Source organism: Phycodurus eques, chromosome 15, assembly GCF_024500275.1.
Source record: "Phycodurus eques isolate BA_2022a chromosome 15, UOR_Pequ_1.1, whole genome shotgun sequence".
Classification (NCBI taxonomy): Eukaryota; Metazoa; Chordata; class Actinopteri; order Syngnathiformes; family Syngnathidae; genus Phycodurus; species Phycodurus eques.
Genome location: NC_084539.1, coordinates 9,057,858 through 9,081,992, shown reverse-complemented (window position 1 = coordinate 9,081,992; position 24,135 = coordinate 9,057,858). Strand labels below are relative to the sequence as shown.

Here is a 24,135-nt window from a genome sequence, read left to right as displayed (position 1 = left end):
ATGACTGCAACTGTAAAGTAACATGACTATATTGGTTTAACATTAAAGAAATAAAGTCTTACTCGAAAATCATTTGTAAAAGAAACTAAATGTGTAAACTTTTGTTACCGATAATTACCTCACAAAAAAAAATGGTTGGCAAGAGAATAAATGTGCAGTCTGTAAAAAACAATACACGCTTTTCAAGAATAGTCATAAGATTGAGAAGATCATGTAATTTTGCCCCCCACCCCACACACACAAATAATCATTCTAAGTCATAATATTGCAAGAATAAAGTCATAATATTATGACTACATTCTCATAAATTTAAAGAAGTCTTAAGAATAAATACGTAAAGCTAATAGTTGCTGGGCTCATTTTTGTAACAGTAGGACTTCTCTTTATAGTCATAACATTTCGATTTTTTTTTTCTGGCCGTATTAAGCCTTCATTTTTCTAACATTTCAACTTCCACCCCCCCCCCCCCCCCCCCCTTTAAACCTCACTGAAAAGAAAAAAACAATATTCTGAGTCAAAAGTCATAGAGCTAGGATACAGTGGAAATAAGAAAAATAAATCAATAAATAAGGTCCGAATTTTAGGAGAATTTTTTTTAGCTTCAAACAAAATTGTAATATTACCTAAATAAAATACAGTTCCTTACAAAAAAAATTGTCATTTAATAATAATAATAAAAAAAAAAAAATTAATTATATTATAGCGAGAATAGGATTTTTATGAGGAAAGGGGTGAATATTTTTAAATACATAATGTTGCATTAATAAAGTCATACCATTGACTTTGTAATATTCAAGAAAAAGAATAAAAGAATAAAAGAATAAGCGTTTAGTTTGTAATGTAACTTTTTTATAGTCAAAACACAGACTTATTTTTCTGAAAATGGAATGATTTTACAAAGGCTGGTAATATTACAACTGTTTTCTCTTTTTAAAAACATATGTTTGTCTTTTCAACGTGGCCATTCCTCCTTTGTCGCAAGGTAACAATTTGAAAATAACAATCTTTAAGCCACGGAGAGCACGATAAAGGATGCGCGCGAGCATTCCGACTACGACAAAGCGACATTTTCCCTCCTTTATAAACAACTTTTGTGTTTGGGGCTCTGGCATTTTTTTGTATAGCAGTAGAAATGTAGAAATTGTGCTTGACAGACAAAAAGGAATATTTGTAGCTTTCATACTCTAAAATACTCTGGTCCACACCTCGTCGAGGCTTGATTTGTCGAAACTACAAGAACGTATTATCGTTTTGAAACATCAAATCAAGATATCATGTGTGTCCTACAAGTCTTCACAAAAATATAGCATTTCAGTCATCACGATAAAATAACAGTTCTATTATAAATGTTACTTTTTTCCCCAGGCGGTATCGACTTGGTTTTTTTTCAGCAGCTTCCCTCACGCTTCAAGTTTGTGAGATGGCAGGTAGGAAAGTTCGGAGCTTCCAGTTTCCTTGTGGGGCGCGGCGGGCGCGGCGGGCGGCGCGTCACTGCTTCCATACGACCGGCTGCAGCAGACACAGTTCACTCCCGGCTGAAACGATCGGCAGGTTGTTGTCGCGGTGGTGGCCGATCATGTGGCTAATGCTGTCGAACACGTGATCTTTCGTCCGAACCTTGGGGGGGAAATAAGAGAGAGTTTAGTTTTTGGGGGAAGGCTGCACGGCAGCGAGTGGTTCGCATGTCTGCCCTGTGATTGGCTGGTGACCAGTCCAGGGTGTACCCAACACCTCTTGCCCAAAGTCAGCCGGTATAGGCACCAGCTTACCTACAAACCTAATGAAGACGAGCGCTATCGAAAATGGACGGATGGGTCTTTTTGTTGTTGTTGTTGTTGTTGTTGTGGGAGCCTTACCGTGCCCTCGGGGTCCACCAACAACAGGTGCTTGGCCATCCCGTTGTGCATGCCGGTCAGCACGTACGAGCCCGGGTTGGTGGCGCTCTTGCGCACCAGGAAGTCACCGTCGTCGTTCAGCAGCTTTTCCGCATCGCGCCGGCTCATCTTGCCGCGGTACCACGCCTGGCCTTCCAGCTCCTCCTGTGCCCGGAAGGCGATGGAGCGGGCCAGAAGCGGACTGGAGTTGTCCACTGACGTGGCCTTGTGCAGGGCTGATATTTGTGAAGGCGCTTGTGGCTGCGACTGGATGGCGTCCTCGAAGGGTTCTGCTCCATATTCATTAAAGGACACTTATTCATACATTTTTCCAACAATTAAAACAATGTTCAGGTGTCTTAAAGCGTGTATATGATGGAAAATCTACTTGCAATAATAGTAACACAGTGGTACCTTGACTTACGAGTGCCGCAAATAATGATTTTTTTTTGGGTTTGTTTTGTTACAAGCCGTCGCTTCGTCCATTTCGTTTTGCTTTGTGTTGCCAAAATTTGAGGTATGAGCAAGTTTCACATACGTCGGCGTTCGAGTGACTCGAACATGAACAAAATGGCGGATCTTCGCCCAGCCCGGCTGCCAGTGGCATGCTTCCAGACAATGACATAAGCACCTCACAAAAACAGATTTGGTTGTGTAATTTTACACTTGATGGCTGATGGACACCCAAATGTGTAAACAAAGCAATACAAGAGTCCCTTTCCCATAACGCGAGCCTTTCAAGCACCATGAAGGACTTACTCATGTCAAACAGATCTGTCTGAGGGTTTTCCCCGGCCGCGGCCGCCATGCCCTTAGCCATTTGCTCCGCCTCAGCCTGCAGCGCCGCCAGCACCTGCTCGTCGATCTGCTGGGTGTTCATGTACGTGGGCATCTCGCCTGCTTTTGTCGCCGGACCTTTGCTCTCACGGCTTATATCCAAGGACCCTGGAGAGAAACAGGCATAGCAACAGTAAGTGTACAAAGGCATGGCTGAGATGACCACAAAGTGGCCCACTGGGCATCTTCCAATTGGAACCTCCTACTTGAAGTTGGTGTTTTGTTTTTTGATGTTGCCAGCGGCCACCAGTGTTGAGAAAAAGTTCATTTTCGAGGCGAACTAGTTCACCGTTCCAAAAATGAACTACTTCAGATTATAGTTCATAATTCAAAAATGAACTAGTGCATAATTATTTTTTTGTTTTTTCCCCCCTCAATCTGTAGCTGACGGGCTTTTACCCTCAAAATACTGGCAACTCGTTTTCCCTTTGCTGCCACCCATTCAGTCCACACTCGTAGCCAGCTGCAGCTTTCACCCTACAATCTCAAAAACAAGGAAAAACCTGTTGCTTGAATGGTCTTTTTGAAAATGAGGAATTAAAACAAAAACGGGGCTTTTGTCCTTAATGTGTAGAACAAAAACACGCAACGCAGTGTGACAGAAACGATGGTGAAAGGACATTACCTTTGCATTACTTGCAGCTCTGGCTGACTATATAACGAAATATTTGATCTATTCTCATATTACAAAACAAAGTCCATATTATCACAGCGTGATCGTACAGAGTTTTAACTAAAGCATTCTGACACAAATAATAATTTCCCTAGTAATACATTTGTACAATTATGTACTGTATTATACTGAGCCCCAGACATACAAAAAAAAGAAAATACTAATTTGTGCGTACGAACTACTTCTACGAAGTAATTGTTCGTGCGCGTGAAGTAGTTACTGCGTGCGCAGGAAGAAGCCGTGACTTTGTACTGGACTGGACGGTAACCGAATCGAGCGCACTTTTACGGACTTGTTACAAACGACGCACCCGAAACTGCGAGACACATGCGATGACTTCAGGGTACGTTTATTTTCAGAATCAGAATCACAATCATCTATATTTGCCAAGTATGTCCAAAAAAAAACACACAAGGAATTTGTCTCCGATCTAGTCAATATCTTACTATTCTACAGTTAGGCAGTTATTTGATTGGGCCTACGTTTGCTACTTTGTTCCAGCGAGTAGTAGACTACTCTTTATGTGTTTGTCGGAACTGCGACCCTGCCTCGACTTTCAACTTCGAAATATGGTGCGCTCGTTTTCAATACCCTCCTGTCCAGTATGGACTTTGTGCACACCCTGTAACTATTTCGTGAGCACAAACAACTACTTCGTACGTATAGAATAACTGTTTCGTGCGCACAAAGTGGCAGTTCGTGCGCAAAAAGTAGTACTCCGTGCGCACGAAATAGTGTGCCCCCCGCCCCCCCTCCTCATGTCATGTCTGGGGCTCCGTAGTATTACAAAAGAACCACCAAAGAACACATTCACTCCAATTTACGCAGTGTCCCTGAACGCATCTCGCGTTCTCACGCAGCTGTGACGTGCCTGCCGTAAAAGGCGGCCGTGGCCGCACTGAATCGGTTTGACATAGGAAGGCTCGTATATAGTGTGGTCAGACGTGATTTGTCCCGGAAGTCCCCACCAAAACCTGGGACTTTGAATGAAGATGAACTTTCGTTCGAAAAACATTCACAGAGACCAGAATGAGCGCCTTCTCAATCATGTTCCTTCAGCAGAAACGAACTAAGTTCAATTCACGTTCGCCCAAAATGTGATTGAACTTGTTGATTGAACGCATTCAGGTACAACACGGGTTGCCACCACAGAAAAATGGGTGCAAAAAAATATATACATACAAATTAAAAATACAACCATAACCATGGAACCGTAAATTAAACTTACAGAGTCTGTGTCTACAATATGAGCAAGGAATAAAATATGAATACACATACTTACACAAATTAATTTTACCAAGCAGATGCTAATGTGAAGGCACTTATTATACATACACACACTTTCAGCTCTACCTATAAAATGATAGATGAGTATCACTCTGTAAACATGTTCTTGTTCCAATCCTGAAAGTGATTTGTTTTACTGTAAAGTATACCGTATTTCTCCTTTAAATAATATGAAACTGGAAATCTTTCAGTCTTTTTTCCATTTCTTCATTAAATCCCTATTTTGTATAGAACACATTAAACTGAATAAAAGATGAATCAAACATAAAATGTGGTCAAAGAAATACCATTCAAAATATATGGTTGTACAGCAACTTGTCAAGGAATGCAGTAAAGTGCAAAGAATTAAAATAAATACAACACCGTGCTGCAAGTAACATTCATGTTGTCACCTACCATTTTAACTGAGTTTTGGGAACACAAGTGAGGCATCTCAGAATCAGAATCAGAATCATCTTGTTCTAAAGGCCCCGGTTAACCCGCACCTTATGTGTCTGAACACTAAGGGGCACCACGTAAAAGCAGTACATTGAAAAGAGACGGGGAAGAAATAAGAGATGAAGAAGAATGGAGAGGCATGTGGAATGGATACTGCACAGATAGAAACAATAGATAGCTAAGACACGCCCCTTTGAGCTACGCTAGGCGCAAAGTGTCAGCGCATTTCATGTTTGTGGATGGCATGAAACCAAAATAATACAAATGCCTGCACATTGTGCCGCGTACGGTTGCACACAACGCCATACAATCCCAACAAGGGAATTTGATATAACCTTTCATAGGTAAGAATATTTTTGGGCCCTTTTCTGTATAGTGCATACTTTGATGTTTAAAATATTTTTGTCAACATCAAAGTATGTTCTATTTATAGATAACAGGTGAAATTAGTAAGTTATGATTGATCTAAAATGTACATGCATTGCCTCTGATGCGAGCGTTGCCCCCACCAATGTGGCTGCCACGTACGCACATCACTTAGCCGGGCTGCTTCAGTGCGCTGGCGTATCGACTATTCCGTTCATATCCGTGGAATACTGCATACAAGTAGATAAAAGGATGCCATGTTCACTCTGTGTGCTGAGCTGTAAATAAAGTGAATACAAAAATAAATACAAGACTGACTCTTGAGAACACCACGCTGACTGAACCCGACTGTCCGAAAGCAGGTAGCCCAGACAGCAACCGCCGCCCGACCCGAACAAACCGTGACAACGCGAGTGGGTCACCCAGCTTACGTGTATACTGAATGTTCTGTATTAAACGCCAACATTTCAGAATGAAAAAGGGACGAAGATACAAGCACACTCATCCTGAACAAGCTGCACATTTAGTTCTTTTGAGTTAGAACGCGTTGGGTAAAAATTAGCAGAAAAATAAAACGTGGCAAAATAAGATTTTCTTACCTTGTTGTATGAAAATGGACTTTCTCTCCTCTGTCCAGTTTTCTCCACAATGTCGCCCTTGGTAATAGTTCTGATCCGCAGAGTTTGAGCTCCCCTAAAGACAGACCATCTGCATTTTAGTATGCATGCAACTGTTGGCCCATAACTGCGGTATCGCGGTACACAATGCACCTGGCTTCCATCTGAGGGCGCATTCTGATTGGACAGCCGCGTGTCGATGAAGCCTCCAGGTGGCGGCACCTTCCCGGGGATGTTGTTGTAGTACGGATGCTCCGTGGACTCTTCCTCCTCCTCCTCCGTCCACGGCAACTCCTCCACGTTGAACACCCTGCACGCAAGTGCACACTAGTATCAATCCGTATTGTGCTCAATTAAATTATCTCTTAGTTAAAGCGTGGTACACACACGAACACACAATTAAAGCACTCACCTGTCGTGCGTGGAGGAAGGCTTGCTGGAAGGACACTGCAGGTACTGCTGGAAGCGAAGGTCGAAGGCCTGGCCAATGGTGCTGATGACGTCCTGGGCCATCGCGTCCGAGCACTCCAGGATGTGGCAGGCTGACGAGAGACATACAAACAAAAATGTTATGAATTTCGCATTGTCAGCAAGTGTTAAAAGCCTCAAAAGTCAAAATACCTCTTCTGTTAACAGGATCCTTTGCCACATAGGCCACAAAGTCAGTGGTGTCCTGAAACACGCAATAATTGTGAGGTCTATTCTAAGAATCAATGCATATTAATGTATGAAATACTTACAGGGTCTCCACCGGATGCGAAGGAGATGGACTGCATGTGATGGTTGGCTATGATCTGCATAGTAAAACAAGGCAGTTGATATAGACCCTTTTGATAATGTTTGTAAACAAAAGGCACCAGGGTACTTCTGGGGGGGGGGGGCAGAACACGAGGGACTACAGCAGACCTGAACTGAAAACGATGACAAAAACGTGTTTGGGGTTGCGCCAACGGATATTCCACAAAAGGATTGGATGAATTTTGATTTGGTTTTTTTCCGCCTTTAAAAAAACAGGAAAAAAGAATCCAGCAGAACCTGTGGGGGAGGAGGTAAATCGGGTGAATATCATAAATAGCTCTACAGAGAAGCTCGCAAGACTGAAGATGTTGCGGTCACTTCTAAAAGGGACAGACTGGGACCTAAACCTCCATCATCAGGTTTTTTTAGAAGGCATTTTCTCAAAAGGTACTCTTATGTTTAAAATGTCTTTGAGTCATTTAGCACATCAAAAATGGATAGCCTGCGAGTAGACGACGTGCACTTTCAATTTTACCAGCAAGAGGGCATTCTGTACCATTAATCCAAGCAACAGAAAAGTGAACTAGCCAGTCCCTTAATGATCACGTTGTCTATGTCTATACTTGTTGAAATGTAAATTACGGCCGGCGTTAAGTCTCTTTTCGAAGGAACTCACCTCGCATAACATCAACCGTCACTTCATACCATACAAACTACAACAATAAAAAAAAAAAAAGAAGGCTAAAATCATCATTTCAGCCATTTAAAATGTTTTTCCCACTTTGCCTTGGCCAAGACAATACTTGAGCTTTTGCCCCCCGGAGGCACGTGTTACGTCACACTTAAAAGGTCTATGAAGTCACATGTATACAAGGCAGCCGGCCATATTGGTAAGGGTAAGGCCGTCAAAAAACCAGCCAGGTTTCTTGGTTTTTTTTTTTCCTTCTTCACTTTGGCACCATCTGTTGGCAGTAAGAGAGTATAATTTTCAAAAGGAGGAACGTCCAGAGACGATGTCGTGCCGTATCGAAAGTTGGGTGGTCGCCGGGACGCTTTTACTACCTCTGCAATGCACAAAAGCATGCTGTTGCTTTGTTCATTTTTAAAAACAGTTTTCTATGAAACATTGGGAGAAGAACCCAATGTTTTTTTTCCTGTCCACTATTTACTGTTGCAGTTTATCACTTGTATTGGGGAACGTGGTGCCAGCAGATCCAGCAGATGGCACTGTGTTGAAAAAAGCTCACGGTGTGGCAGTTGCTCACCCACTTTTCAAGGTGCATTACTGCCACCTACGGGACCGCAGTGGAACCATGTCGTTCGGCATGTCATCAATTTCCAATCAGATGAGTCACGAGGTCGTTGTTAAGCCCGTTAGGACTTGGCAGAGGTCTCCACACCACAAGACTGCACCATTTTAGCATCTTAACTAAAAAGCCCAATACCCTTTCAGTTTTCTCAGTTTTTTCCTGTTCAAACAAGCAAATTGGGTGATGGTGGAAGCAACTGCGAAAGACCAGCTGCATTGAACACCTCGCAGGAACAAGTAACGCCCATATTTACATCGCCACGATAAGATGATTCACACTATCAAAAGAATGCAGGCAGCAAGAAAACGGGGCGCTGCAGAAAAGTGGAAACTCTGGAGTATAATACTGCTGTGCACAGAGCTAACAGGCTAAGGGAAATTTTGGCATGCATTTCATTTTTGTAATTTCACTAAATAAAGTCATTTTATTCATTAACTAATTTGATTGGGTTTTTTTTTGGGTGTAATCTCTATAGTGTGCTGTTTTACTCTGCATTGCCATAACCCTTTAATTCATTTAAAAAAATAATAAAATCTTATTTTGAGTACATTATACTCAAATCTGGTTGACCAAGGAGAGGCCAGCAATGGTTGACATCAGTCATGTGGCTCAGTGCGCTCAGAACCCCAATTGACAAGGTACTACAAGTAGAAATAGTACCTGCTTTTGTCAATGGAAAAGCGATTTAAGAGGCATAATCATGTCATCCAATGCAGTTGTTGTTTGCCACCTTACCTGTTTGCAGTCCGGCGTCATAAGGTTGAGGCTACTGGTGGAGATGTTTAGGTTGATGGACATGCCGGCAAACTGCAGATTGCTCTTCCCCAGGATGTTGGACAGAGCTTTGGATGGTGGCTGACATACAATAAGGATTCAATTAGAACACATTCATAGTGTGTTAAATCCCATTAGAGCAGTGTTCCCCAACCTTTATTGCGCCAATGCACAAATTATACATGAGAAAAAACTAAATCAAATCTCACTTGTTCTGTCAGACGGAAATTTTCAATAAATATCCATCAGAATACAAAGAACCACAGTGGCAGCTTAAAAACTCCACCGTGGCACAGTAAAACTGTTCCGACATAAGAGGGGTACAGATCCTCCTTGCCGCTTGACCTAACAGCCGACCAGAAAACACAAAAAAAAGGAAAAGAAAAAAAAAAAATCTCACGGCGCACCACCAAACAAAAATATCAGAAAACCTGAATACACGGCTTAATTATGTACTGTCTGTCATCAAGTGGAATAGCATTTAATTGTTCTGTCTCAACACACTGCTGGCATAGACCGTTGAACAAAGAGACATTATTAGTAGTATTGAAATCTATTTCAAACTAATTAAGTGCAATCGCATAATTTGCCACGGAACAACGATGATCTCTCAACACAATTGTGCCAAAGCACACTGATTAGGGAATCAGTGCAACCATTAGAGCACTCGTACAAAAAACACTTCCAAAGGCAGACACACACGCTGCGGCTAAAAATGGACAACTATGAAGTGTTGTTTATTTATATGGATGAATAGACGGCAGGATAAAATTAGCCAAAAGCAATCCAGACAATTCTGATAGCAGATGACCTCATTTGTTTTTCTTCTCGTCCACAACCCAAATAATATGAACTAATGATAAATAACATGAGAGAGAGCAACCAGTGTGCATTTTGTGTACACGCTGACATTTGAATGATCACTACAGAGTGCAGGCTGATGCTTCGCATCACAGCCGGCGCAGATAGTGTGTGCTGTATGAGTCACTGAGCAGCCGTGTGCAATGAATGCAGCGTGGGATGAAGCGTGCCATGCCCCCACACTCACACGCACGCACAGGCACACACACACACACACACACGCGCGCACACACACACACGCACACACACACACAGACACGCTGCTGTGTGTCGCTCATCATTTCTCTGATCTCGTTATCAGGAAGTGTTATCCGTCGTTCTCCAGCCAGGAAGGATGAGAGGAAGATGGTGAGTGGGGGCCATGATGCTATAAATAGACTCTAAATGAATATCTTATGATGGTATTTTTTTGCCAACATTTATATGCACGGAGGACTACCTCCCATTCTCACGGCCTCCGGTCTCACCTTCCACGGGGTCTTACTTTTTGCCTTTCTTACTGCCTTCTGTTCTTTTCACTTCTTTCCTTCCCCGCTCCTCTTCCTCACTGCCTTCCACAAATCTCCCATTTTGCCTGTCTCGCTTTCTGCCTTCCACACTCACTTCATGCCTCTCTCCCCATGTCGTTCCTGCCTTCTGCCTCTTCTTCACTGCCTCCCTTTTTGCCTTCCACACTGTCACGTCTTGCCTTCCGCTGTCTACAGTGTTCTTCATCGCTCTCCTCATCCCCCCCCCCCAAGGCCTCCTCCTCACCGCTGAGCCCGCCCTTGCTGTCCTTCCGCCCGCCTACGTACCTTTCGCTTCCGCAGAGCTGCTTTGGTCCCCGGAACAGCCTCACAAACAAAGCTGATGGCCTCCCTGGAGAAATGGACAGACAACAGAAGACAATGGTATCAATATGTGAACGCTAATAATACTATTAATAATAATCATAATGATAATCAAAATGTAGACTCTGGAAAACAATGGCAACAATGTTGTTAAAAGCCACTAAGTGGTTATAGGGACAGAGAGTATAATTTAAATGTTTGCAAGCAGTTGATACAACATTCTAGAAACAAGAGAGACGACAAGTGTGCAGCCTTGCCGGCTGACAACGCAAGTGAAGCAGAACAGTGAACACGACGCAAAGCGAGTTGCTGTCAGCTCGTCGTTCAATAGTTTTCATAGATAAATTGAGCCTCGCGCAACACCATATGCATGGAAACCAAAGTGCGGACTCGTCGGACCGCAGAACACTTTTCCACTTTGCACCAGTCCATCTTAGATGAGCTCGGGCCCCGAGAAGCCGCCGGCGTTTCTGGGTGTTGTTGATAAATGGCTCTTGCTTTGCATAGTAGAGTATCAAGTTGCACTGACAGATGTAGCGCCAAAGTGTATTTACTGACATTGGTTTTCTGAAGTGTTCCTGAGCCCATGTGGTGATATCCTTTACACATTGGTGTCGGTTTTTGATGCAGCGCATTCAACGTTGGTTTTCGACAGTGATTGTGATTTCTCCAGATTCTCTGTACCTTTTGATACTGTTATGGACCGTAGATGATGAAATCCCTAAATTCCTTGCAATTGTACGTTGAGGAACATTGTCGTAAAACTGTTCAACTATTTTCTCACACACTTGTTCACAAAGAGGTGAACCGCGCCCAATCTTTGCTTGTGAATAACTGAGCAATTCAGGGAAGCTCCTATTATACCCAATCATGGCACCCACCTGTTCCCAATTAGCCTGTTCACCTGTGGGATGTTCCAAACAGGTGTTTGATGAGCATTCCTCAACTTTCGCAGTCTTTTTTGCCACCTGTCCCAGCTTTCAGTTCATGATTATTTGCTAAAAACAATCAAGTTTATCACTTTGAACATTAAATATCTTGTCTTTGTAATGTATTCAATTCAATATCGGTTGAACATGATTTGCAAATCATTGTATTCTGTTTTTATTTATGTTTTACACAACGCCCCGACTTCATTGGAATCGGGGTTGTAATTGCGACCGGATTGGAGTAGACATGCTGAGATTGGGGGCTGGTTCGTGGTTCTGTCGTTGTTGAGGCCTCATAAATGTACAGCCAGGTGTACTTAACAGCAGGTTAAGGCGAAGTTAGAAAATGAAAACATGGACTTACCTTGTTATTTGTGATCGTGTAGTGAAATCTAAAGATCTCATTGATCGCAGCACTTCAATGCAACCCAGATACTGAAAGAATGAAGAAGAAAAAAAAAAATTGTAAAACTTCAACATCAACAAATTCGGCAAGGCTAGTGAGTTAGTTGCATTGCTTTTTCTTTGGCTATTTGGCAAGTATGATCATTATCACCTCCATCCTTAAATCCCTGCACTGGCTCCCTGACAATGTAATCACATAAATGATTGATTACATTGTCTCCCTCCTCACCTACCTATGCATTTACAGACATGCCCCTCTGTACTTAAAGGAAATCCTCCCCCCCCCCCCCCCCCCCCTAGATTCCCTCAGACACCCTCCGTTTTGCAGCCACAAATGCCCACCAAGCCCCCAGAAACCAGCTCCGAAGGATGCGTGATCAGGCAGTCCTCTACAGCTCCGAGGCTGTAGAACGCCCTCCCGGACTACAAATGCTTTTAAAAGTGGTTTCAAAACACATATTTTTAACAAAGCATTTTGTTATGTGTGTTTTTAGTTTCTCCTTTAATTACTCATCATTTCTGATCATTTTAGAATTGTACTTAATTTTCTTTATCCGTTTGCTGTTTTGAATTTGTTGTCGTAGCCCTTTGAGATCTACATAATGTATGTAAAATGCAATACAAATATTCTATTATTATCAATATTAGTACTACTTATTTGTTTGAAATTTCTGATTTTCATACAAATGTTTGCTGTAATTATGACTTGACTACTGCGTCAGTGATTACGCTACCGCCGGAGGAACAAAACTGAGGAAACCCCGGATTCCAGAAATTGGAGCAGCCTCAAAAAGCGACAAGATTTTAGAGGTTCCACTGTATTTTGTAGTGAACACAACCAACGATCGAGAGACAAAGTTGGAAAACACAATCTTCGGTAGATTGAATTCTGCGGTGTTACTACGCCTCATGAGATCCCCCTGTAATCCTCTTCATTAGCAGCCACCTACTCATACAGAGCACAGGCAGGAAACACTTTGTGCTGATGATGGGCGTCGTATTCATCGTCAGGGCTGTAAACGAAACATTTCCTCCGCCCATCACAGCTTAAGTTGGCCGTTATCGTCGCTAAAAGCTCAGGATACAAGACCATTTGGAAACTGGCAGCCAGAGGATGGGTACTCTGTGCGCTTTTCAGCAATTGTCCATTTTGTCAAAAAATACCCCCCCAAATCAAATATTTGTTTTTACAAATGCATTTATATAAAATTCATGTCTTTTTTGTCAATGCTACGGCTATGCATGTGGTATTTTCCTAAGTTTGGGTCTGAATTGGGGTCCTGAGCTGTGAAAGGCTGCCATTAAGGGACTCATTGATGTGCACGTTGTAGATGAGATCAATGTCCATTGGGAGTAATGGCACATGATGGGTGAGGGGGCGACCATGTGCCGCTAATTTGAAGCGACATTGGACTCACAGGGCCTAAAGCCCAAAACGGTAGATGTGTTCATTGACGCTGACTGGCCTTAATGTGGATAATGTGAAACAGCACACAGACACTTTGTGTGACAACTTGTCACTGTTCTGTTATGCTGCCAGACGAGCATTAAATACTTCAATTAAAATACTACAGGAGATACTTCAATTAAAAAAAATAATAAGAATAAAATAAAATATTTCCATTTTCCTTTCACTTCACACACCGGCATAATCAGTCCCAACGGTGACTCATTGCCGGCATCATGACATTCACAGCCCGGCGCCAACGTGTGCTCCTTTCAAATGATGTATGCTTGGCTTTGACATTTTTGTATTTATTTTTTTATTTTGAAACCCCTGCTGCTTAGCTAATACTGCCACGGCCAACGGGGTAATAAAGAGGTCGGTTGCAAAAGCACAAGTAAGGCAAGCGCAAACGTGGTGAAGATATCACCCGCAGATGAACCTCCACAGGAGGGTTTCCTGAAATGTTGTCTGATGGTGTTAGCCAATCAGGTGTACTGGTAATATAGTAGTGCACGTAGCTTTCCCACTCCAGGGCCACAATTCACAAATTGAGCCGGGACAAAACATCAGGATCATGATGTCTTTCGTGCAATACCGTATAATCGACATATCCGAAAAACACACGTATAGTGACGTTAGCCTCACCTCCCAGAATATCAATTATCACGTGTAATCCTATCGTTACTGTATGAATCAATATCTTCTCATGGGTTACTCCGCTCTTCCCATCCCTAGTAGAAACAAGCCTAGGGTCTTTACAGCTGGGATAGGCTCCAACCCTGCGCAAACCTGAAGAGTCATCTGTTGCGATAAAACCCGACAAAATATCAGCTTTGTCATTGAACAATAATTTGGCTTTTTGTTGTAAATCACATAAAAGCCCCCCAAAAATTTTAATTGGACAATATTTTTCCTCTCAGTTTCAGTATCATGTCCGACCCCCCAACATTGCTGTATCGTGATACCGGTATTATCAGAATAAATATCGTATCATGTGTTATTGTGCCATTCCCGCCCCTACCGATAATCAGTTCAGGGTCTCGGGTCAACTGGCATAGCCTCCGGCACCATGCAAACTAGAGCGGGACTGGCAGTACAGAGAATGGATGGATGAACGCTTGTCTGTCTCAATGTGCGAGACGACTGGCGACCACTCCAGGTCGTAGTTGGCCTTTCGCCTCAAAGTCAGCAGCTAAACAGGCTTGTGGGTGTAGAAAATGGTTGGATGGGACTAGTGTGACTGGTTGTCTGTCGCTACGTGTGCCCTAAAATTGCATGGTGACCACTTATGGGTGTAGATGCCCAAAGAAAGCTCCTGAACATAACCGTGGATGTAGAAAAATGGATGGATGGGTGACCAACATTCACCACCTACCTTAACGATGTATGTCACTCCTGGGCCAGAGATCTTCTCACTGGAGTGCAGCCACCCTCTGAAGGGTTTGCCCACCGGTCCGCCACAGCCGGGGTTCCAGTCCTCCCCGCCGGGTGGAAGCTCATCCAGCCTGCTCTTCTTGTTCACGTATGCAACAGGCTCCAGCGTCGAGAGGCAGGCCGCCGCCGCCCCTGCGGTCGCCGCTCCGGGGCTCAACCCCGAACCCCCGCCGCCCTGCAGCCTGGCCACTGCTAGGTCCTTGACTGCAGATGGCAGACCTTTAATGCCAAGCAGGCTGCCTGAATTGCTGAACTTCAGGTTGGACACCTTGTTGATAAGGGTGCACAGGGGCGTACCACCATCGTCGGCAGCGGCGGAAGCGCCGGCGGCATTGGAGGCGGCCGAGGGCTGGACGTCGGCCGGGGGAGCGTAAGGCGTCTCGGGGCTGGCTGACACCTTGGGGTTCATGGACAGGCCGTGGACGATGTCATCGACAGACGTCACCGACTCATTCCTGAAGCGGTTGTATTTAGTGCGGTGCAGCATACCCTTCGCCTCTGCTCTCTCGCGGCGCCTCAAGCGACACGCACCACCCGGCTCCTTGCCGCGATGATTACCCTCTCCTGTAACATGGCAGCAGCAGGCGTGGCGGCGGTGGCAGCAAACGCCTCGTAGCAATCACAATCCACCTCTCTCAATTCCTGAACGGTAAAATATGGCGCTTCAATCCAGCCAGGAGAGAAAAACACACTGGAAATCCATGGAAATGAAGCAGAGGAGGATGGAGAGGTCGCTGTTGTGGTTTCCAGTGGTGATGCTTCAGCTGCTGCTGCTGCTTACAACGACAACGATGATGATGATGATTTCTAGCCAGGCAAAAACAAGCAAAAATCTACAAATGGCGTTGAAGGTGATGGCAACAGAATGGAACTGGCTGCTGCCTTCCTTCCTAGCTGCTGCCGGCTCAGAGCTGGAGCATGACTCACTGGTGTGAGAAAACCTTCTCAACAAAAGGCTTGCTGAACACTGCAAATCACTTCCTGTTGGAGGGAGGGAGGGAGGGAGGGAGGGAGGGAAAAAATAATTCCCACGAAAAGTAAGTAAAATCCCACAGCTGTTTAAAGTGTTTGATTTTATATTACATAAATGTAGTGGTAGTCGATTGAATAATTTGTTTTACTTGAAAAAATATATATTTTTAATGGCATAAAGAGAGGTAGCTTGATCATCGATCGGTAATTGTTTGACTTTATTCCCAAACGATTTGTTTGATATATTATGAAATTTTGTATTTTAAAAAAAAAATATATTCTTATGAGGTGATAGGTGAAGTTAATCTGCGTTGTAGCTATTTAAAATACTCGCTTCAGATCATGCAAAATACAGTTCAAAGAACATCATTCAACTAAACTGTATTTGTCAGCCATTTTAAAACAAAAAAACAGTAAATATAAAGCACTAAAATCAAATGTGAAATTAAGCACTAGGATCTTAAACGAGGCCACTCCAGCGATGAGGACGATACAACCCAAATAAACCCGCCATGGACGTCATCTTCCTCAGGCGAGGATGAGTCAATGAAGAAGAAAAAAGCGCAAAGGTCTTCTTAAGAGCGGCGCCGCTGATGATGAAGCATCTGCGGTCGCCGTGGCAGCAGGTAAGAAAGCGCAGCCCCCCCCCCCCCTCCAAACACACGCACACACCATTCATGTAAAAATGTCCTCTAGCTTTCTAGAACAGGAGCGAGCGACACTCATTCATGAGCAGCTTCCTCTCTCCCTCACTCTGCTGCATTTCGCACTGCAGTCTAGAAGGGGGGGGGGGGATAATCTGCCTTCTCACCTCAGAAACAAAGCAAAAACAAATTTGATCAAAAACAAATTTGATCGCACAAAAGGAGAGGTCTGGGAGAGACAAAAGTCAATGTTTATAGTCCTGGCTGTGGATGACATAGCAGTCTGGCATACCAACGTTTCTGTGAATGGAAGCAAGGCCACTCCGCTGTGCCGCCGCCGCCGCCGCTATTGCAAGGCAATCCCTCGGGATGGCGTGCTCCCGTCCAATGAGCGGCCGGCTGGATGACTCATTCAGGGAAGGCTTGCAGGATAGTGGAAGAGACCATTCCCTGGCAGTGCAGGTAAGAACCTTCTCTTTATTCACTATAAAAATAAATAAACAAGTATTAACAAAAACAAGGGGGGGAAAAAATCTGATTACATTTAATCATTTTAAAAGATTTGTAAAAATAGAGAAAAACATCCAAGTGTAAGCATTCCCTTCTCCCTTCCACAATGCTCCTGCCTATAACCATTATTATTAGCTCACTGTTTTCAATTCCATATTCAAGAGAACATTTAATTAAAACATCTACATTGCGTGCGGGAACATGTGCTGTTGTGGATTGTTATAATCTAAAAAATTATAATTGGTCCGCATATCCGGCAGTAAGTCGGACTCGTTTCTGGTGAGGGTTGGACTCCGCCAAGGCTGCCCTTTGTCACCGATTCTGTTCATAACTTTTATGGACAGAATTTCTAGGCACAGCCGACGCGTAGAGGGGGTCCGGTTTGGTGGCCTCAGTATTGCATCTCTGCTTTTTGCAGATGATGTGGTTCTGTTGGCTTCATCAAGCCGTGACCTCCAACTCTCACTGGAGCGGTTCGCAGCCGAGTATGAAGCGGCCGGGATGAGAATCAGCACCTCCAAATCTGAGACCACGGTCCTCAGTCGGAAAAGGGTGGCGTGCCCTCTCCGGGTCGGGGATGAGATCCTGCCCCAAGTGGAGGAGTTCAAGTATCTTGGGGTCTTGTTCACGAGTGAGGGAAGAATGGAACGGGAGATCGACAGACGGATCGGTGCAGCGTCTGCAGTGATGCGGACTTTGTATCGGTCCGTTGTGGTAAAGAATGAGCTAAGCCGAAAGGCGAAGCTCTCGATTTACGGGTCGATCTACGTTCCTACCCTCACCCATGGTCACGAGCTGTGGGTCGTGACCGAAAGAACAAGATCCCGGATACAAGCGGCCGAAATGAGTTTCCTCCGCAGGGTGTCCTGGCTCTCCCTTAGAGATAGCGTGAGAGCCTCGGTCATCCGCGAGGGGCTCAGAGTAGAGCCGCTGCTCCTCCACATCGAGAGGAGCCAGATGAGGTGACTCGGGCATCTGGTTCGGATGCCTCCCGGACGCCTCCCTTGTGAGGTGTTCCGGGCACGTCCCGCCGGGAGGAGACCCCGGGGACGACCCAGGACACGCTGGAGAGACTACGTCTTTCGGCTGGCCTGGGAACGCCTCGGGTTCCCCCCGGAAGAGCTGGATGAAGTGGCTGGGGAGAGGGAAGTCTGGGCTTCCCTGCTAAAGCTACTGCCCCCGTGACCCGACCTCGGATAAGCTGTAGAAAATGGATGGATGGATGTTTGAAAAATAAAACATTCTAGACTTTTCATTTTGACGTCGTAGGGCCGAATCGTTGGTCGTGGATTATGTCACACTAAACACAATAAGTTTTGTTGTTCCCGACAAAATATGTCAAGCCCGATCTGGGAAATAGCAAATCGGGCCAATATCGTGGCTAAAAGCCTTTAATCTGATCTCGTCATAGCATGTTTGACTTTTTGGATATCTTCCGTGTCGTGCGACATATCAACGACAACTCTCCGACAGCGCACCTTGACGTTGACCAATAGGATTGCGTATAGTGACCGGCGCGTCGCCTCCCTTGCCTGCGGTTGTCAACATTTATTCACACTCACAAATCAATGCTTACCGACGCTTTAGAGCACGACTTGACAGAAAGTCGCATGTTTACATACAAACGTTAGTGCTATCACGAGCTTGCTAGGCTACATTCCATTTTGTTGCCTGCTTGCGAGCAACATCACATTAAAAGTAAGTGAACATACCTCAAGCAACCCTTGAATGGACAGCTCAAAACATGCTTCTTCAAAAACCTTTTTTCAACCGCTTTTTGTTCTTTTTCCCTCCCAACATTCCCACGGCAATCCATTGTTTTGACAGTCTTCCCGATGACGTGAGAAAAGGTTCTACTCTGACAATGTTTAAATCCAGGCTGAAAAGGCTTCTGTTCAGCTATGCACATTAAAAGTGAAAGTGTTCCATCTAATCTGCACTCTTCTCTTTAACTTTATTATAATTGGTGATTATGTTTTATTTATTGTTCTAATTGGAATTGCCTTGTCATTTTTCATGTGAATGGTTAAATGAGTGGCTTCACGCAAGTGCCATTCATTTGCACTCTGGTCGTGGAGGGGTGAACGGCTCCTGTACTGAAGGGAGTCTCAGACAAAGCATGGGCTGGTGTCAGATTCCGACAGTACAAAACCGTGGGTAAATAAACAGAGGTTTCACAGTATAACACTATTGTAATTACAGCTCGAAATTTTATTTTTAAATGTTGAGAGAAATGAAAATGTTCACATTGAACGCACGCCATAGGTACCTTAGTAAAGGTTATAAAAAAAATAATAATAATAATAAAAAAAATAAAAAAAACATTTGTAATTTTCAAACTAAAACAACATTTTAGAACAGCAGTCAAAGTCTTTCTCTGTTCTTCTCCGCTTTGTGAAGTAACATGAGAGTGGAAACAAATTGATGTTAGCCATGCTAGTTAGCCGCCTCGGGAGCAAGTCTATCGTATTTATTTCACCAATGCTACGTTAACTCTCGTAGCTAGTTGCAAACGTTTAATTCAAGGCATCGTTATAGTAATATATACAATCCATATATTACTATACAAAGTTATAGTAATATATACAATCCACATTGTTATAAAATAAATGTGAAGAAATAATAAAAAACCCTTATCGCTAAATAACATCTAAGACTGCAGTTTTTTGGGTTTTTTTTTTTTTAAAGCCAATGGCTCCATTCAAAGATAAATTGCAGGAATTTAATGGCGATAGAGACTTTAAAAAGAAGAACTTTTAACAACCTCTAGCGGAATGTTAATGAACAAACCAAAAGCAGGAGAAAAATTACATGTACAAGAGCACAAATAATTAGCTTGGTCGTCTGATCAATAATACATGTACTGTAAAACCAGAAATATACCTACTTACTAATTGAATAAATTATACACAGTGCCAATAAATATATTTATTTACTGGCATATACTAAAGTCTGTGTCCAAATCGGAGAACAGTATTAAATATGATTAAATGTGCTAACATGTATGTATGAATGGATAAAATATTCCACTCCAAGGGCACATTATGTAAATGTAGCTTTTACAAGAATATAAAATAGATGCATTTTACGTTATAAAAGAATATTGATTGAATATGTAATTATTATGACAGCACTGTTATTTTAAAAAGTTATGCCACCATTTTAACACAAACTGGTTAACATGGTTTACTCTGGAAAAAGTAGTAGAATAGAGTAGAATTATTTGGCATTTATCAAATGATCCCCCTTGTGTCGTGCCCGGTCCTCACCTGTTTTCTCATGACACGAAGCAGCCATGGGTCAATTCCGGACATGTTACATCAATTATCCAATCATAACACTAAACCAAAAGTAATTTCAAAAGTCTGAATAAATAGCCTACATTTTAATGGATACTATATTTAAATTCAATTTTGAAAAAGCAGAGTAGCTTTAAATTAGTTTGAAAGGCTCAACTGAAGTCGCGTGACCTTTGAATAGGAATTTAAAAGTGGAACGGTCACTAAAATACATGTACAATATCGTAGGAAGGAAAGCAAAAAGTAGTTTGAAGCAAAGAAATCAAGGCAGCACTGTGCTCCAGTGGTTAGCACATCTATATCACAGTTCTAAGGTTGGAGGTTCGAATCTGGTCTCTGGCCTTCCTGTGTGGCATTTGGTTTTGTGGGCTTTCTTTAGGCAAAAACATGTATGTTGGCTTCACTGAGGACTAAATCATCCTTAAGTGTGAATGCGAGCATGCATAGTAGTTTGTCTATATGTGCCCTGCGTTTTGGCTGGCGAGTCGCAATCAGTCCAGCATGTGCCCCGCCTCTTGGCCGAAGGCAGTTGTGGTAGGCTCCATCTCACCTGCGACTCTAGTGAGGATAAGCAGTGTAGAAGATGGATGGAAGGATGGATGGATGGATGGAAGGCAGCAAGCATGCAAAAATAAAAAGCAGGTCTGGGGTGGAAGGAAGGAAATTAGAAAGGGAGGCAGAAATGCAGGTTTAAGTGACAGAAAGATGGAAGGATGCAGGGATGTTAAAAAAGATGGTGTGACAGAAGGAATGATGGAAGGCAGAAAAGTGTAAGGATGCAAGAATAAAAAAGCAATTCTGTGGGAAGGAAGTAGGTCAGGAAGGAAAAGATGCCAGGAAAAAGAAAACTGAAAATGTAATAAAATTAAAATGTATAAGTCTCCCTACTGTTTCCCCAATCTGTAGATTCTATTTAATAAAAAATAAACTAGTATTTCGTAGGTGTTGTTCTATACCTGGAAACAAGAGGGCGCCAGAGCAGCGTTATACAGAAATCCTCGTAGCAGAGGGGGGAAAAAAAAAAAAAAAAAAAAAAAAAAAAGGTACCAAGTATCACAAATGCAAATTGTCTTTATTCCCGCATCCAATTCACATGAATATGTTGCAGAAATGAGACCAATAAAAGGGAAAAGGAATCGGGTAACAATTTTGGATTAAATTGCCACGTTTGAATGCTGCTGTAAAACTGTAAACTAGCGTCTTGTCAATGCAGTATTTGCATACAGAAATCACCACGCAAGCTCCCAAGAGCTTCATATCCTCCATGTTTGTAGTCCTGGTGCGTCCCGCAAAAAGACTCCTGTGATTGGGATGTCCTGGCTTTCTCCCCCCACCAACCCCTCCCCGCCCTCCTAAAAAAAGAAAAAAAACAAGAAAAAGAGGTACAGGTTCCTCCACCTCCAATTGTGAAGTGACACTTTGTGGCGTTTTGGCAGCGCTCAGTGGCCATCACAGCTTTCCTGTGGCGTGGATAAAGAAGAGGTAAATGAGCGGGCTCAAAACAAGAAATGCATGGCAATAGATCATCACAATGCATCCCTCCAGGGCTCCTCCAAATCCTTTTTGCATGCTGAGCATTGCAGCTTTTCCGCTAAACTGTATCAGATAGACTTGCGGGAAAATGCTAAAATCATGCTGCATTGAATGAATCACATTAGTGAGACACGCTAACAAACAACAGAAGAGAACAAAGGGCTACTGTATTGACATTTCAGCATTCGGTGACAGATTGTATCCAAGAGGAGACTAAGGGCTCCTGAAGGAACGTGGCAACTGGAGCATAATTTGGCAGCATCCAGACCGAATGTCCCCTGTATTTATATTTCGGCAGAAGGTCTCAGAGTTAATCCAAGTAGAAACTAAGGCCCACTGGAGCAAAATGGATATTTAGTGTAGCATAATACTGCAGCATCCGGAGCTAAGGTAATATTAGAATACGTGCTGATTTTTGTCATTTTGAGACAAGCATCTTCAAATGTTATGATGATGCGGGTCTCCTGTACTTACTTCTCGGCATAAGGAACCAGATTTTATTAATGGGGAGACTAAGGGCTGCTGCAACAAAGTGAGGACTGTGTAACATAATACTGCAGCTTTCAGAGCTAAGGGCTCCCGTATTTACTTCTTGGCATAAGAAAGTAGATCTATTCCAACGGGAGACAAAGGCTGCAGGAAAGTTGAGCATGAGATATAATAATGTAGCATCCAGAGCTCTTGTGTATTTGCTTTTCAGCATAAAGAGATTTTTTTCCCCCAAGAGGGCTGCTGCAGCAATGTGCGTATGAACTTAACACAGCAGCATCCAGAGCTAAAGCACAGTTGTCTTTTTTAGACGTCTCCTCAAAAATGATAAAGATAGTAGGTCTTCTGTATTTACTTCTCATGATAAAGAGCCAGATTTTATTCTAGAGGGCTATTGCAGCTACATGGAGATTATGGAGTAGATAAGATATTGCTGGCATGTGCCTTCATTTTTGTCATGTCTAGACAGTCAGAAGTTGCGAAGACTTGGTTCGCCTGTATTTACTTGGCGGGATAAGGAGTCCGAATTTATTCAAGGAGGAGACTTAGGGCTGCTGCAGCAAAGTACAAACTGTTTATTTTTGTCATTTCTGGACATGCATCCTTAGACATTGCGAGGATGCTGTGTATAAGGAGACAGATTTTATCCGAGAGGGCTGCTGCAGCAACATGGAGACTGTGGAGCATAATAATGCATCATCCGGAGCAAAGGTGCAGTTATCGTTTGAAAACGTGTATCCTAAAAAGTTACGAGGATGCGGTTCTCCTGTATTTAGTTTTTGGCAAAAGGAGCAAGATTTTACCCAAGAGGAGATGCTGGAGCAAAGTGGAGGCTGTGGGGCATAATACTGCAGTTCCTCCTCAAGCTAATTAGTCCAGTAAGGTTAGTACTATAGATGCTTAGAAAACGTAGTAATGACTGATGCAGTTAAAGGGGCCGGTTAAGTGGCAGGTTAGAAAAAGACACTTGCACCTACCCAGGACTTCTCCCATCTTTTTAGCAGCTGCTCATGCTGCGTGAGCGCACTCCTCCATTGGTTCAAATCCCTGGACGGAGTGCTCTCCTCATCTGTTGAACAATCAACAATCTCATCACAGCAGCCGTGACACAAAAGGATCGGAAGCTCCCCTCAGGCTAAAGGTACCTCCGACTGTGAGGCGGAGGTCCACCTGTGACACGTCTCTCCCCGCACCAGCCTGGGCCACGCAGCTGTAACGGGCGTCCCGGAGCAATGGCCCCGCCCGCAGCCGGCTGCTAACTAGTACCGTGTTCCCGGCCAGCGGGAGGCGGTACTCTGTTATGGGCATGTCCACGCTGTGCCCGTTTTTGAGCCAGTCAATGTGGATGTCGCTAGGACCTGAGGGACACAAGGGGGCTTTTCATGTGGACTCCAAAACTACCTTGCTTTTTTAATACATCATTTCCCGCATATTTGTGACGAGTGGTGACCTGGATAATCTTAAAGATGATTTAATATTCTTGCAATAAGGACCAAAAACTATGCAGCAAAAGTAGCACAGAGGTCTTTTTTCAAAAATACTTCTCTGAGCTTCTCATTTTAAAATGTTTTAGTGGGATAAGTGTGGTTAGGGGAGGCAGGGCGAAGAGTTAAAAAACAAAAAACAAACTAACGATTACATACAATTATTTTATTTTATTCTCTAGTCTGTGCTTTAAATACATTTTCTTAGTGAATCCAATAATGTTTCAAAGTTTAATGATTTCATCATCAAAATTGCTGACTGCATATATTTACTGTTCAAATATGGTTGAGACAGGAAGTGGGGTAGCAAGCAGCCAGTCTCACCTCAGATTGTGCAATCCCTCACAAACAAGCAGAGATGGCACAAAGCAACAGCACCACCTA

General features: G+C 43.4%; 2 protein-coding genes across 4 annotated transcripts in view; both read right to left on the bottom strand.

Annotated features, from left to right (window-relative positions):
- Positions 1-488: 488 nt before the first annotated feature.
- Positions 489-15,790, bottom strand: shc3 (SHC (Src homology 2 domain containing) transforming protein 3). Of its 2 annotated transcripts, none has more exons than XM_061699418.1 (12): positions 14,762-15,790; positions 11,899-11,969; positions 10,570-10,633; positions 8,876-8,995; positions 6,833-6,886; positions 6,714-6,765; positions 6,505-6,634; positions 6,246-6,402; positions 6,075-6,168; positions 2,634-2,819; positions 1,857-2,167; positions 489-1,617 (listed from the first exon to the last, which is right to left on the bottom strand). In XM_061699418.1, the coding sequence occupies exons 1-12, from the start codon at positions 15,305-15,307 to the stop codon at positions 1,489-1,491; spliced, it is 1,914 nt and encodes a 637-aa protein (XP_061555402.1). In that variant the 5' UTR covers positions 15,308-15,790; the 3' UTR covers positions 489-1,488. The 2 variants fall into 2 exon arrangements, with proteins under 2 accessions (XP_061555402.1, XP_061555404.1); XM_061699420.1 differs by having other exon boundaries at positions 1,857-2,164.
- A 5,597-nt stretch (positions 15,791-21,387) lies between these two features.
- sema4d (sema domain, immunoglobulin domain (Ig), transmembrane domain (TM) and short cytoplasmic domain, (semaphorin) 4D) overlaps positions 21,388-24,135 on the bottom strand; it is a 74,251-nt gene continuing 71,503 nt past the window's right edge. The window contains exons 17-19 of one of the 2 annotated variants that reach the window (XM_061698782.1): positions 23,413-23,625; positions 23,245-23,336; positions 21,388-21,705 (exon numbers count right to left, since the gene is read on the bottom strand). In XM_061698782.1, the coding sequence (XP_061554766.1) occupies positions 21,685-21,705; positions 23,245-23,336; positions 23,413-23,625 (326 nt within the window). In that variant the 3' untranslated portion in view covers positions 21,388-21,684. Of the gene's footprint in view, positions 21,706-23,244; positions 23,337-23,412; positions 23,626-24,135 lie in introns of those variants that run through there. The other variant, XR_009769930.1, reaches the window with a different exon arrangement.

Excerpts from the sequence above, each read along its gene's own strand:
- shc3 (XM_061699418.1), bottom strand. The coding sequence starts at position 15,307 with ATGCTGCACCGCACTAAATACAACCGCTTCAGGAATGAGTCGGTGACG. Across the intron at positions 10,634-11,898 it reads ACACGATCACAAATAACAAG|GGAGGCCATCAGCTTTGTTT; the intron begins GTAAGTCCATGT and ends CCATTTCTCCAG. Across the intron at positions 6,169-6,245 it reads CGCCCTCAGATGGAAGCCAG|GGGAGCTCAAACTCTGCGGA; the intron begins GTGCATTGTGTA and ends GTCTGTCTTTAG.